Genomic DNA, 16,729 nt, shown 5'->3' with positions numbered 1-16,729 from the left:
AAATATATTTCTGTTTCTGCAAAACTGCAGTTAATGCAAATTCATATTTGTAATCTCTCTCTGTATCTTGATTTTAAAATGCACCTTTTCCAGCTATGAAGACATTATATGAAAGAACACACAAGGGTGTGAGAAGGGAATAATGCCACCTGTTTGGGGTGAGGATATGAATCTTCCCATTTCTCAGCATTTAGAAATTGAAGTCTGACCACTGAATTTCTATACTAGAGAACTGTCACTCGTCTTCATTTGGATATTTAAAAAAAGCCCTACTGACTGCAGCTCAATTTTGCCCTTTTCTTGCTCCTCTTTTATTACAAAAGACATTATACCTGCCACTGGACTTTTCTTATTTTGCCAATGACTAATGTATCCAGTCTTATTATTTCAGAGAGACTAAGCTCACCTTCCTTAAATATCCTCTCTGAGCATTTGAGCATTAAAGGATATTCCTCCCTTTTCTAATAAAAGCTTACAGTCTAACTTTTGTCTTATGTTAGGCATGTACATGCAGGAAGGAAAGCAGTTTCTTTCTGGATTAGCTCAACCAACTTTGAAACCTGTGCTAAATGAAATAAAATATCCTTATCCTATAAGAAGAGTGCTGCTATCTTGTTGAACAGCCATGCCACTGTAGCTAAAAAAGCAGAGATTTGAAGGTTAAATCTACAGCAAATTCTCAGCAGATAAAGTTGTGCATTAGACAAGGAACTAAAAGAAAAAAAAAAGAAAGGACAGAAGTACTTCCCTGTGTTATAAACTGTTTAGAAAATAAACACCCTTATAAGATAGCTAACTATTGTTACAGCATAGCATTCAGGCACTGGAATGCAAAAGGCCACATGAGTGCCTATAAACTCATAAAAAGGTCACTGGTTGAAGTTGAAAAATCTTCGATTCTTTCTCAAGTGTGCAAATTTAATGACATCATTTCCACCAGGTTCTCCCTTAAAATGCTCCAGTGTGTTCTTTATACGGTGCAGTGAGCCCCTGGTGATAAGTCTGCTGCCCACCAGCTTCACATTTGTCAAAATAATTTTGTGCCCTGAACAGTTTCAGGAACAGAAGGGGAAACACAGGGAAATCCCAGTAATTTTTATAGGTGACTTTAAGTTCTGAGGACATATCTGCTCATATGATGGAAGTTCCACTTTTATCTCAATACCCTATCATCAGCTTAAAAACACATAATCAAATGAATACTGGTGAAAACAAACTGAGTAGGATATTTACTCTCTTTCCTCTTTCCTCTCCTCTTTCCTGCTGTAAAGCTTACGGAAGGGTATACAGCTACATCCTACAGGATGTATCCAAAAGGATATAACCCTCTATTGAGTGCCTTACCCTCTTCTTTTGACTACATATGTGAAGGGATAACTCCAGAGCTCACTTCAGATATACTCATGCCAAAAAAAGGGTGGAGACTGAGATGCCCTCACCACCACCCAAGGGGCTGCACATACAGGGATTCTCTGCTTCAGTCAATTCAGCAGGATGGACAATGGCAATGTTAGGGAGAAGTATGTCCTACATTTCACAGAACCTGCTGTAACATATTTTTTAGAACAATTCTTCCTCAACTGTCCCAACAGTAGCACAATGGAAAGGCTCCCAGCCTAAAAAAAAAAAAAAGGAGTTTCAGACTCCCTGCTTTTACTCCAGTCCTTAGCTCAGGCTTTGAAAGACGGGATCAAGAAAGGCTGGTCAGAGAACGATCTGGACATGGTAACAGAATAATTCCATGATACAACAGAGGTCATCATTAACCACAGCTAAGAAACATAGATTCAAAAAGAATTTTAAAATAGTACAAAATACTCTGAGAAGAAATAAACATTTTTAGAAGGAGGGAAGGAGGATATTTCAAAAGGAAACTTGGAAATACCCAGGCAGAGAGCAGGGAACACATCCAACACACACTCTCTCTAAATGCCAAGAGAACTCACATTTAGATTGGCATCAATGATGTTCTCAAGCTATATGATTACTGTAGGAACTTACTGCTGGCCTTATTGCTGACTTTTTGTCTGTACAGAAATTGATAAAAGGAGGCTACAGCAGTCTAGCTTTCCAAGATGCTATACAAAAAATAAAGGAATACTCAGAATAAAAAGAAGGAAGGTTGGCAATTGAAATAAATATAACGCTGCACAAACTCCCTTGCTTTTACGAATCAGTGTTGGGGGGTGCTTCTGAATTTTGCTTACATTGCTTTTGAACATATGCATTGAAATTTAGGCCAACTCAATTTATTGTTAAAGAAGTTAAGGTATTTTGTACAGTTGCAAAACCCAGCATGCAATTATCTGTTAATATGCTTCTATTAAAACTCCCTTCAGTACTTAAAAGGGGCTTACAAAAAAAGGAGGGTGGCTTTTTACACTGCCAGATAGCAATAAGACAAGGGGGAACAGTTTTAAAACAAAACAGGAGAGACTTAGTCTAGATGTTGGAATGAAATTCTTTACTGGGAGAGTGGCGGGGTACTGGAACAAATTGCCCAGAAAAGTTGTGGGTGCCCCATCCCTGGCAGTGCTCAAGGCCACGCTGGATGGGGCTCTGAGCAACCTGATCCAGTGTAAGGCGTCCCTGCCCATGGCAGGGGGTAGAAATGAGAAGATCTTTAAGGTAATTTCTAACCCAAACCATTTGTTGACCCTACAATGATTAATGTTTGGGATCTGAAATTTATGACTAATTTATTTTTCCAGCCATGTATTCAGGTTGTTTACTGAGCCTGAGACAAAAGATCTTAATTAAATAAAATCAGATTATTCCTCAGAATTTCTCTTCTTATAAAACAAAACCTTCTATATAAGGAATATAATACAACCAAAACCTTTGCAGAGAATAAGGAAACCAAAACCATTATTTTACTTCTTATCTGTGACTTTTAGGCACATCATTGCTAATTAACACATAAATGCGTATTTTTCTTACTATTGCATAGAAACATTCTCAGTCCTTATCACTGCAAATATTGCACGAAGCTACTAGTTTTGCTTCTTCAAGATAACAATTACATAATGAACAACAACAAAAGATTGCTGATGTTTTAGCTTTAAATATAAAATAGTACAGGAAAATAGCTCGAGAGATGATTAAACAGAATGTATATTTGAAGAAAAGTTATTCAATGAAAACAACAGTTCAGTAATTTGAAAGACAAAAAAGGTTCCATGCTAATTTCTTCTGTTTGCTGGTAGTATTCCCACAGAGCAAAAAATAAACTCCAAATTTTAAGTAAACAGTTTTAATTTTCTGACGTGAAAAGAGTCAGCTAGAACAGCTGACAATGTTGAGCAACAGAAAAGTTAATTCTCCAGAAGCTAATATGAGGCTTTTTGGTATTTGTATTTAGTCAAATTTATCTTTTGGCTAGAAGAAAATTCAAGCCAAAAATTTCAAGCACATATCCCGGCACATAACCCAAGATCAATATCCACCTTTAGATCCTTAGACACATGAAAAGTCTGCAGTGCATACTGTAATTGACATCAGACAAATTGCTGGGCCATATTTACACATTGCAATGCATTGCTGCAAAAATTATTTATGCAAAATAGCCTTAGCTATTCCCAGAAACAAGAGGAACTCAATAAAGTATCCATGTCAATGAACCAAGAGCAGTTTTGGACTTTCAAGAAATTGTTCTGACAAGTTAGGTAATAAACGTCTATCACTTACATTTGCCAAAGTAATTTTTCAAAAATCAACTAATTAAACATTGCACTAAATCTGCAAACAGACAAAGCATCATATTTCAGACAAATCAAAGTATAATGAAATTGGTGCTTTGGGTCAAATTCAGTGTTGCTGCTAAGAATTCCATGTGACATACACAAAGTTCACTCTTCCTATCCAGAAAAATACTGTAGGAGCAGAATCAAAATATTTACCTTAGTAGCAAAGTCTAAAGTAGGAAACAAACAGCAGGAAAGCAGCCACCAGGCAAGGCCCTGTGCTGAAAATGTCTCCTCTATTACCAGTAATAGATCATACATAAGTGCAGTGGCTGATTCCTGCTAGGTACCAATACCAGCTTATCCAACATCTACTTTTGAAAAACTAGCACCAAAAAGGAAGGCCCCAGAAAGTATGTACAATGCCCACACAAATCCCAGTTACCTTCTGGAATGGGACAGACACACCATATCTTAAAATTCCCTGCAAGTAGGAGCAAAACCATTCCAGCACAAAGTATGTTGGAGAAATCAGATCTTCCTTGACTTTAACAAGTTATATATAATTTAGACTTTTAACTAAGCAATGCTTGGAATATTTTTCAAAATGAAACCCTTAAATCCAGGAAAAAACACCAAATAATCAGGGCTCAATGAACAAAGAACATATTAAAGTGGATCCTCTGCAAAACCAACAAGCATCTTGAAATACTTCTAATGGCACAAGGGTGAGCCAGTTCCTCTTCTAGTCTAGTCAAGATGAGAGGTAGTCATTAACATATCAGAAAAGAGAAAAACTGGAAGACTGTAGAACTCTTATGAAAGTCATAGCTGTTTTGCTATAATTACAATTAAATTTTAGTTTGAAAAAGGTTTAAACATTTGAGCTGAGAAGAGTCTTTATAAATTTTCTGCTGTAAATGCTGAAATACAGTATTTCTTTCCTCTGAAATGTGGCATAATTTTCTACAAATCCACCTGGTGCTGCATACATAGCAAGATGGTCAGTAGGTTATGACTCTGGTCTTGACACATTCAAATGCAGTTGCTACGGGGAACTTCAGGACAGTCATTTCAAAATCAAGATGTATGGAACTGAGGATTTTCACAATGCTAACCTTTACAAAAGCACAATTTTATGGGAAGCAAGTTGAGTTTCAAACTTTTCCTTTCTCAAGGTAGTATGTTTTTAATGCAGTTATTTCCTTGTGGCCCCTCCAATTTTGGGGTGTCTGTCTCAGCATTAAGAAATTGTTATTTTGGAAACAAATTAGTGTGAACTCTAAAAGTTGATGTGTTAACATCCATAACCAAATTTTGCCCTTATAGAATTCCTGTACATGTAGGATTTAAATGAGGTTTAGAACTGGTACTTCCTTTCTGCCCCCAGTTTTCATCTGTACCATTAAGCACCTTTAAGTAGTTTGGCTACACCAACTAGAAATCAGTGAGAGGCATAACAAGTTCACTCAACTGAGCCCACACAATTTGGATACAGCTTTTCATCCTGAAATACTCCCTTTCTTGTCACTACTAGAAGAAAATTGATTGCTGTTTCCCAAGTGAAACTATTTCCAACAATGCTAGAACCCAAAGACAGACTGCCATGTTACACAAACACCAAATCAGAGTTACTACACACTCTGAAAAAGTCACCTGGAATTAAAAACAAACAAATCAAAACCCCCAAACAAACCATGTAAGCAGAAAACACAGAATAATCCAGAAGCATTGTTTTAACAACATAAAGATGATTAAGCAGTAAGACTTTTAGCTGATCCTGTAAAGAGTATGTATGAAGAGCACCATCAAAGAAACATCAAGTCTTTACTCAAATTTCAGATCAGAACAGCAGGAAACAGTATATTTAGGAAGACTTGCAGTGAGCAGCAAAACCTTATGTCTTCAGTTCTGTGTTGTGAAGATAATTAAATCCCACAACAATCTACACAATGGAGGAATGGCATTCAGATCAGAATTTTTTTTTCCCTTAAAACAACAAATCCCTTTAGGTGATATAGAAAGATCCAAAAGACGTTTGTTTTGCAAAGACAACCCTTCAAACATATTATAAACCTACTCAGACATCTTGCAGAGATAGTTACAGTTTCTCTCATTACTTATACTTAACAAAGGAAAATTTGTCCTGTTCAGAATGCAGTAACCACAAAGCTGCTAACAGCTCCCATCCCAACACAGCTGATCAGCATAGCTCTAAAAAAGCAGCAGACAAGGTGTTCACTGAAGCTCTGAAAAGAAAGGACAGCAAACATGACCTCCTCATTGCAGGCACAAGCTTAAAGGGAAAAGTTTCATGTCCCACGACAACATACATTTGCATTAAAACCAAAAAAGACATTAACAGATGTTAAAATCAGACAAAGAAAATGTCACAGTTCATTCTGATGTGGACAAAATTGGCCACAAGACTTCATCACAAGACTCTGCAACAAAAATACTGTGAAAAAAATTCCATAACTTTCCTCTGAGATACAGAATCTTTCAGAAAATGCTCAAAGATCAGGGGAGACAGAAAAATTACTTCTTCCTTGCAAATGCCAAAAGGGACTCTTGGATTTATTTAATATTACGGGTCACACACTGTGGCTACCCCTCCCATTCATAACTTGATAAAATTTCAAACATGTCTATAAAATTTGGTGAAAATATTACCTTGTCTTTTTTGAGTTCAATGCAAATAAAGGCACAAATTTAAAATTTATTAAAACAATGCAAAAAGTTGTATGGACTTTCAGATTGCAAAGAATTAATTGTAACGTAATGTGAGTCAATTTTGTTGAGTTTTGTAATGAATGGGAATTAGCCCCTTAAGACAGAACAACTATCTAAATGGTGTTTTGAACTAGCTGAACAATGATATTTTAAACTGCATTTCAGATAAATTATAGCAATGATGTTGTATATGAGAAAGCCAGTAGAAGACATTTTCTTGAAGGAGGGATGGATGAGAAAGCAAAAAAGAAAAGATAAGAGATACAAGGGTAATGAAATAAGAAAAAGTAAAATATACTAAGCTACATGGCATAAGAGGCATGTGAGAAGTTGAATAATGATGCTAAAAGGCAAGAATTCACTGGAAAAGAATTGCTACAATCTACTAAGTAGTATAGGATGAACTAAAAGAAGATTTATGAAAATTACTGTTCTTAGTGTATTAAAAAGTTTATAACTAAAAATGGCACCAAGTAAAACAACACTATTTCAACTGGATTGAGGACACCATGTCAGTGGCATGAATACATCTACATCAGTTAGCTGTTGACAAATAGACTTTGCCTTATGAAGAGAGATATCTATAGAAAATTTGTATCTTTTCAAACACTGGAATTCACCTGGTTAAGTAGCATGCATTCTAGGAAGTAAGTTACCAGAAAAAAAAAACAGAACTAAACATACACATCAAAAATCTGCAGTTCAAACACACTTTCTCCAAAATCTGCCTGCTGAACACTCAAAACATGATTTGTAAGATAAAAAGAGTTACATTATTCTTTTCATGGAACCTATTTCTATTATTATTGTAAGAATCTTATTCCGAATAGAACTGCAAAAAGACTTGTATCAGATTCAAACCATTTTTCCCTGTAAAACATGTTACAAGTTACTTCAAAGTGCAAGAAATGCAAGAAAATGATGACTTCAGAAAGAAAAAAAAAGCAAAAAAACATTGTAGAGAAATTATAAGCCTAATGTTAAAATTACTGCATTGCTCATCTGTGACAGGTACTAGAATCATACCAAAAGTCATTAAAACCTTTACACATTACTAAAGCATTCTACATATATAACCACATATAATACAGACTACAAGAAAAAAGTAATTCAGAAACACTTTTGGAAAGCATACATGCACTGCCTATTGTTCAGAAGACTTGTAACTGATTTTCTGCACATAAAAAAGTGTGAATTCAAAATCTATCCTACTGAGACTAGACCTCAGTTCCACCAGAAAGGTTTAGCATTTTCTATGAAGGACATAAGGGTTTCATGTGAAAGCTTCAGATTAAACTGAGAACAAAGATACCATAATTTTATGGCTAACACTAGATATTTATTATTAGAAATTGAAATTTTGCCTCTTTTGAACTTCAAAAAGGGACAGGGATAATGTTCTTATTCCCAAGACAAAAAGAAATCCCTAACAAGGAGGCTAATATTTTACAAATATGTAAAATACATCACAAATTATTATTAAGGCTTTTTAGAGTTAATATAAACTGGTTAGTAGATAGAAAACTGGCATACCACAAGAAATTAATGATACAGAAACCACCTCTTTACAAGTGCACATAAAACAGTCGTACATTCATGAAGATGATTTCTACATAATTTCTTACCAGATTAGCTATGTTAAAAAGTGTTTTAATCTTGAATTCATTATACACCTGGAAATGGATTTATACATCATCCTCCATACAACTGTAAACCTCTCCTCTGTGTCTATTTTAAGACACAACAACTCTATAAACATAACTATATAAGAAACTTAAATTCTTTAAATGTTAAAAAAAGGAAATCCAACCAGTTAGTAATACTGATTTCACAGTGTGAAATGATCTACTTCAGTCTGAAACCAATGAAATCAAAATGAAAGTACTAAGAAAAAAAAGGATCTTATTTTTAAAAAGGGTTAAATCTGCAAAGAGATAATCAGTTAAATATCAAACCTACAAGATATTCTAAATTATTTCCTGTCTATATTACTAATTTCAAAATGCCAGCTAATTGTTCAGCTTTCTCCCTTCTGCATATAATGAACACCAGAGACAATGATAAAAAGAAGTCTCCTACAGATCAAACGTTTTTCTAAGCTACTGTCAGAAAGTCTCAAGTATGGAACCTCCTCAACTGATTTGTGCCTACAGTGTTAAGGGGGTAGGTGGGACTCTGCAACTATGTTCCTACTACCACCATTTAAAAACATGCTTTGGAAAAACCCATTTAACTTCAAATTAAATACAAAAATAATTGTAGGGCTTGCATAGTGAGTATTTCCCATCATTCCAGCTACAATATTTACAGTAGTGGCAGCCCTTTATACAGACAGACCTAATCAGGTAAAATTATACACACAACAGTTACATTTCACCAGATAAAGGACCATATAAAACTAGTGCAGCTGAAGTACCTCTTAAGACCACTAAAGAGTTGCCAGATTAAGTAGTTGTACTGAAGCAGATAAATAATTTCAGGTACATTTCTAGCAAGATTTCTGATAATGACAAGTCCTTAGACTAGTTTCAGTTTATTTCTCACCATATAAGGAAGCATAGAAACTATCAAATGTTTGCATTTAATTTCTAACAGCAGAAGTAGAAAGTCTACAAGAACTCAAGTGTAAAAGATACAATGCAATTAACATTAAAACAATCTTACCTTTATTAGGTTTGGTTGACTTGTTCTTGTTAGGTTTAAAACAAGAGCCCCTTGATTTATCTTCTCTGTCCTTAATAAATTTCTGCACATCATCCAAAGAAAGCTTTTGAAGGACAACTACAGGCTTAGCTCCTTTATTTAGATCTTCAACTAGCCCAATCTTCTCTACTTTGTCCTTATGTTCACCTCTAAATTCAGTTTTCCTTGACTCCTGAGTAACATTGCCATCTTTATCACGTTTGATTTTTGGAATGACAAAATGTTTCAATGCGCCAGATCTTGCCCCCAACAAATAGCTGGGAAACTCTGCTTTATTGTCACCATGTGCTTTATTACTATCTACTTTACTCTTATTACCATCTGTCCTTCGTTCATCCTTGCTGTTTGGTGACTTAAAACCAGGTTTATCAGGTCTTGATTTGCTAGAATCCCCTTTACTCTCCTGTTTAATACGAGGGCTGTCAGGCCTTGACTTCTGATCCCCAGAAGAAAACCTTGAATCACCAGACTCATGCCTATATTTCCTTTCAAATTTCTCAGGTTTTGAACCATCAGGTTTAATACCATGCTTAGAATCATGTTCATTTTTGTTTGAGGATCTCAAATATTCAGGCCTTCTGATCTTGGATGGATCTCCTCTGTATCTCTCTGATTCACCCCTGTCCTCAGATCTTTGTTTAAGGCTGTCATGGTCACGCCTTGGTGTATCAGAAACTGAGCGCCCGTCAGCCCTCGGTTTTGTTGGATCAGGTCGATTTTCAGGTTTCATCCTTGAAGGATCAGACTTCACATCTAGTTTGTGCCTAGGTATTTCAATTTTCTTGTCTGGCAAAGGTTTACTGGAGTCCCTCCTATTATCATGTTTGTGTTTAGGTGTTTCAGGCCTCCCTTCACTCTTCTGTTTTGGTGTTTCAGGTCTGCCTTCACTCTTCTGTTTCGGTGTTTCTGGCCTTTGCCGTATTTCCTGTTTGCCATTATTTTGTTTGCCCTCATTTTGTTTCATCTCCATTTGCCTGCTCTCATTTTGTTTCAATTCTGTCTGTCTGTTCTCATTCTGTTTCACTTCCATTTGTCTGCTTTCATGTTTCACTTCTAACTGCTTGCTCTCATTGTATTTACTTTCCAACCGTCTGCTCTCATTTTGCTGGAATTCCATTTGTCTGTTTTCATTTTGCTGGATATCTGTCTTTTGACTTTCAAAGTCTGACTTTTTCCTAAAAATTTCTGGATGGTTTTCAGGTTTAAATTTAAGAACTCCAACAGTGTCTTCTTGGGGAACACACATAAACCCGTCATTATACGGCTTTATTTCTTCAGGTTTTTTGATGGTGTCCAAATCCTGAGTTACTGTTGCCTGAGAGTCTGCTCTTCCTGCTTGCTGCAGATCAATACTAACCATTAGTGCTGGCCGTGCCCCATTTCCTGCAGAACCTGTCTCCTGAGAAGCTGTTCTATTTCCTCCAGTAGCACCTCCAGCCTCTGGTGGTTTGTTTTCCTGTTTTCGCTTCTTTAGAGGCTTATCTGCAAGTTAAAAGAGAAAAAAAATCACAAATTATATATAAAAACTGATAAATGTTCAAGGAAGAATGTCCATTCCCTTCCATTCCCATAACGAATCCTCCACAGCATGGATGTGCACACAAAACAAAATCCACTGAATTTAAAAGCAAGAATAGGACTTCTCTAACTAATACTTTTTAATGTATTCAGACTATCATTCACTGTCCCACAAATTCCAGCTAATCATTAAAAAAACCCTCCCTCAAAACATATGAAATCAAAGGTCCTGTGTAATTCCCAAGTGAACCACCTAATAAAGCAGCTGCAATACATAAGGACCAAAAAATCCATCCCCATTAAAAAAACTCCCAAACTCCTTAATTACACTTGAAGCAGAAATCTGAAAAGTCAAAGTTAAGCTGCAGCTCCACAACTAGTTTTTGAGGAATACTACTATAGAAGATATCTTTTGCAGATCCAACCTCTTTATTACACAAGTACTAAGCAAGCAAGGATCTGCAACGATTACGACAGAGGTTTTCCCCACTTGGTTCAGTGGATCAGCTGGACTTCACACATATTTTAGTCAGGGAACGCACAAACAATGAACAAAACTGATAAAGTAACTATACCACTCCTCCATGCTTCTCTTTGAAACAAAGCAGTAAACCAAGGGTTGGAGTCTCTACCTTAACACATGCATATTAGGTGGGGGACCGCTACACACTTAAAAACTTGAGATGAAACACAAAGTATTGTGATAATTTTCTGTCAAGAACCTGACTCTGCAATAAGCCCTTCAGTTTACACTAAAAAACATTAGGAGCAGAATACAGAAAAATTAAGTCAACCACCTGTAATTTGGTAGAATTCATAGACATGAGAAACACATGGAAGAATCCAAAAGAGTATATTCTACCCATATAAAACTACAACCCATTTATATTACCAACACAGAACTCTAAACTAAAATTAATTTCTGCCATGCAAACTAGATGCTTTATCTGCACTAAGGCTTATATTCTCATTTCTCAACTACCACTGAATAATTTGTAAAAAAAAAACCTTTCTCTGTAATCCGGGGATAAGATTGTAAGGAATTACTAAACATAGATCTATTGCCAAAATGTCGAGACCACAAATGCAAAGCAAGAAAAATACTGTTCTTTATGCCTAGGTTTGTTGTGCCTTAGCACCAGATGCAATGAACCAGCTCTCCATTCAGAGCATGTGAATGTACAGTAAGAAAGATGTAATCAAGAAATAGGGAAATAAATGTCAAAGAAAAAATCCACACAGTCCTCTGGAAATGTAAACCAGAATCACAACATATGAGTTCTAATTTCTTGAAAAATTTTTAGAGGATTTTTATTTAGAAATACTTTGAAGGATTACCTCCAAAATTAAAATTAGGCCACAACAACAAGCAATAACATGGTCAATTCCAGTGATGTGAACAGGATTTTTCTCTATCATTTTCATCCTCAAATCTATTTGGATATCTCTAACTTTCTAAAACTCAAAAGTTTTGTATAAGATTTAATGGCTGGAAGACAGGTAAAGACAGATACAATAAACTCCATGCAGAAACTGATCAACTGCAAATAAAGAATTTTGCAAAGCTCAACAGAAGTCTATAGGAATGAATGCCAACTTTGTGATAGACATGTAAGGCAAAATAAATTTTCCAAATCAAAGATGCAGCTTTTTAGCATGGAGATTTTTGCTTTTCCTGTGCTACAGCAACTGCTGGATTCATATGAGGACTTAAATAGATTAATTTTTCTTCACTATGGATTAGAACTAATATGCATACATCCACACACATCATTACCTTACTTCTCAATTAAAACCCTTTACATTTTGAAATCTAAGTTCAGAAACTTGTTTTCTTATGAAAAGTTGTCATTTTATTCCTGAAATGCCAGCACACTGAAAAAGTCCTGAAAAACTCTGATGGTGGATCTAACAGTAGTCTTTAAGATGTTACTGTTATTCATTATCTGCCCCATTTCTTTAACTGAAGTTATCATCTGTAGCAGAAGGGAACCCACATTCATATTTCCACAACTACTCTCTAATGCATCACCATAAGGCAGTAGTGAAGGCGGTCAGCATTAACCTACCAGGCTGAATGATTCAGCTTTAAGCAAGAAAATGCCTTCCTCTCTTATGCCTACTACAGGAGCAGATGGCCATGAGCTGTGATGCCTTAGACAGCTGTAGCTGGATCAACCAAAACTCACCTTTCAGAGCCCTCATGCTGACGGCACCAAGAACAAACAACCAAAACAATTCAAGTAGGGCCAATTTTCTTGCTTGGACTTCTGTATGGGACCAGGTTCACCATGCTGCTGCTCTTCATCATCCAAAATGTCAAATCGTAAGTTGAGAACACATAAGTAGGTGATTACATCACAACTTGATACACATATTCCCTCTAAATACATAGCTCTTCTGATGCACATTCTTCATCTATCTTGACATTAGAATACTGATGTTTTAGTAACTTGACATCTTGCCTGAGAAGAAAGGGACACCTTCACAGTTTAATTTTCTTAGATGGCAAGGTGATTGCAGACAGAGTTACAGATCATTCACAGATTTCTTCTTATTTCCAGTACATCTTGAAAGTGAGCCTCAAAACTAAACTCAATCATTACCACTTTGTCTCTATGAGAATTCTGGATCTAGGACTAAAAAAGTTGTCCTAAGTATAAGAAAGTATCCAGTTAACTAGGGCAAAAAAGATAGGATGAATATATAGTACCACTGCCTTCAAAAAGCATAATGAAAAAACTCCAATGAATAAGTACAAAAACTTTTGAAGCTGAAATAATAGCTACAAAAATTTGAAAGCTGAAACATACCATTGGGTTCTGAGGGCTTCATAAAATCTTGAACTCACTTTCAGCTATACAAGAATTAGAACAGTGAGATGTGAACAGAGTAGGGAACCTCTAAAAACAGATGTCTTCAGATCTTCTCTTCCACAGTCGAATATACGGAAATTTGCATACAGCTTCTTCGTTAAGTCATGAGTCCCAATATGAACAGATGAATTTTTACAATATCCATTGAAATATACTTCATATCCTTCAAGGCATCTGTATTCAAACTTCATTCCACAGACAGTAGTATTTTTTGGGAGGGAAAAATATTGGGATCTGGGGCTTCACCAAAATATCAGACTAACGTCTTCCTTTGAAATCTTACAGACCTAGATCTGAAGCTTGTTGCAGTTCCAAATATATTGGGTCACAATCTCTTTAGTCCAATAAAGTGTGATCAGGATGTTTTTGCTTCCGTCTTTGTAACAGTTTTCATAGTAAAAGGAGTATGTATTAAGTTACAGAAGAGTTTTCTGACTATATTAATGATTTGGTATACTAGTTCATTGTTTTCAGATTCTTTTCAAAACAATTAATTCACTCTTCCACCTTTCTCTAAGGTTATAGATATACTTAAAATATACCTACATTTTTTCCAATTCCTTTAACAAATCTATTGTAGTTCGGAGAGGAGTTACTCTATGTATGAATCATTTTGACTTAGCAAATTCATACGAATGTTCTCTTTACTTTGCAACATGCTCACTAAAAGGCAGTACCTTGGAACTCAAAGCAAGATCATAAACTACACTATACTAAAAAATAGTAGAGCTATTCTATCAAATGAAATTATTCACCATGGCACAAGAAACAAAGCATTACTGGAACCACAAGCTTGACATGGGAAAAAAATTAGCTGGATTTCCAAGTGGTAATCTCCCACAAATCCTCTTATGAACAGTATTCCTGGAAAGCAGGTTATTGTCTTCATCTTAGGAAATGTGTATCAAAGTTATGATTTAGAATTTAATTAGTTAGTTACTGTGGAACTTTGTGCAACGAGCTACATTGCACTGAAATAACCACAGACCTCATGAGATACATTTCTGCTGAAACTACAAGGAAATTGTGATTTGAAGACCATTCATCCAGAAAAGAGATATGCTTGGAAGCTGAGGAAGTGTTAGCAGCAGCAGGTGGATGAGGAGAGCTGTTACTACAAATGTATCTATTCTTTTAGTCACCCTGGAATCTTTCCAAAGCAACAGTAAAGATACCATTAGTACTGAAATCCTCTATATTACTGCTTCCTTGCAAACCTGATAATCCCAGAATAAACTCCTTAAATAATTGAGTAAAATTGGATGATACTCAGTTCTAGAACTGCTTGGTCCATCATATTGAAAATGGGCCTTTTGTAAGTATCTATGAAAAGGCAACAAGTCTAAATAATAACCATCAGCAGGGTTGCTAAGCTTCTTTTTAGCAGAACGGTAACACTTCCTTCTATTAATATTGTTTGGTATACTTAAAAATAGATATAACAGATAAATTTTTGCTTCCCCATTTTACACCCTGCAAGGGACTCCGTGGAAGACTTCATATTCAAAATGCTCATATGTAAATGTTCTCCTCTTTGGGGACACAAAAAAGATTGATTCTCCTATGTTGAATTCTAGATGAACTATTTAAATGGTAATTGAAAGTATGAATTTTATTTTTGTAAAGGATAACTTTTAAGAGTTTTATGTCTTGAAACCTCTAACTCTTCTAATCTCTGATATCAGAGATTACTAGGATATGCTTCCACTCATTTGAAATAGCACTTATTTAATTATATCACAAGTTAACAAATTTAACTCAAATATTCTAGTCCTAATATGTTATTACATATTGTCAAATCTCCTATTTTTAACGACATCAGAGACCAGATAGAGGCCAATTATAAGCTTATCTTATTTAAACTAGCAATCAAGATTAGATATTTTTGACAAATGACAAATAGCTAAATGTTTCAATAACAAACATGTCTACTGTTAACTGTTTCCTTTTCTAAGTTACTATTCACAGATTTCTTTGAAGCAAAATGCCCTGTCCCCCCAGCTAGCAGTGCTCTGTAGACCACAAGAATCTAATCTGTATACAAGGAATGTTTAAAATTACTTCAATGGTACCAATGGACAACCTATCAGTTGGAGTTAGGACAAATACCCATTCTTTTCAGCTCCCTCATGTATGCACAATCCATAAGAGTTTGCTCCAATCTGACTTCCCCTCAAAGTCTTATGCCAAATGAAAAAAAAAGAACTGAACAACCAACAGAACCCTTCCTTCAGCAGAAGAGATTTCCACACAACTAGTTCTTCCCCTTGAAGGAGAGATACAACCAACACAGGACAAAGATTTTATTCTCACTACTTCCTCCCTTACAGAAGAAATCAAGAAAGTACAGTCATGAACCTCGTATAGGAAGCTTTTTAGAACGGTACATAATTCCAAAAACCTCTGAAGAGACCAGAGGACTTTCAACTGCTGCAGTTCAAAGAAACAGACTTGCAAGACTCAGAACAGAACCACAGGCTAATCTTCAATGACCTGTTAAAAGACTTCATCAAATTTCTGGTCATTGTCCAAAAAGGAAACCCCACCAGAACAATGTCTAAACTCTTTCAGTTTAAAAAACAAAAAGGCTACAGCGATCCCTGATATGCCTTTAGGTGTAGAAGACTTCATCAAAATTAAGATTAGAAAGTTTTGATTGTGTTCTTAAATATAGCAATAATACAATCATCATAGTGTCTTATGAATTTTTCTACTTAAGGATGTCTGGTTGCTCACTATTCTCTGGCAATTACAGTAATACAAAAGAAATGCTACACTAGGAAATAACAAAAAAAATTGAACTACAGAAAAATATAAACAAATATCTACATTTGTTTAGAGATTAGAGACTCCAACTTAAACTCCCTGAATTTAACATTGCTTTCACAAACCATATGACTTTATTTATGAGACAGATTTTTCAGCATAAACACTAGGTCTTACCCATGTGATTTTGCACAAAATTACAGTTTTGTAAACTCAAAATATCTGAGCAAAACCTCAAGTATACTTAGTTTGAAATACCCAGTGTAGCATTCCACAAGAAAAATGCAACACACTAACATCAGAATGAAAACTCTTAAGCATCATGGCTAACATTATCCAATTAGATTTTAATTCATTAGTATAGACAGAAAACTTTAGAAATTATCAGTGACTTTCTCTTCTCACTTCCAGCTGTTGATTTTGTTCTGCCTTGTACTCAAAAATATCATC

At 35.4% G+C, this 16,729-nt stretch overlaps 1 protein-coding gene across 5 annotated transcripts in view; it reads right to left on the bottom strand.

Moving 5' to 3' along the window:
- Positions 1 to 16,729, bottom strand: part of NIPBL (NIPBL cohesin loading factor) — a 154,848-nt gene that overhangs the window by 45,848 nt on the left and 92,271 nt on the right. For 4 of the 5 annotated variants that reach the window (XM_063180235.1, XM_063180234.1, XM_063180237.1 and 1 more), the window contains one exon: positions 9,081 to 10,601. The exons of the other annotated variant lie outside the window; for it this stretch is intronic. In XM_063180235.1, the coding sequence (XP_063036305.1) occupies positions 9,081 to 10,601 (1,521 nt within the window). The remainder of the gene's footprint in view (positions 1 to 9,080; positions 10,602 to 16,729) is intronic. 5 annotated transcript variants of the gene reach the window in all.

Source organism: Melospiza melodia, chromosome Z, assembly GCF_035770615.1.
Source record: "Melospiza melodia melodia isolate bMelMel2 chromosome Z, bMelMel2.pri, whole genome shotgun sequence".
Taxonomy (NCBI): Eukaryota; Metazoa; Chordata; class Aves; order Passeriformes; family Passerellidae; genus Melospiza; species Melospiza melodia.
Note: the sequence above shows the minus strand (reverse complement) of the source record. Positions and strands in the feature narration are given on the sequence as shown.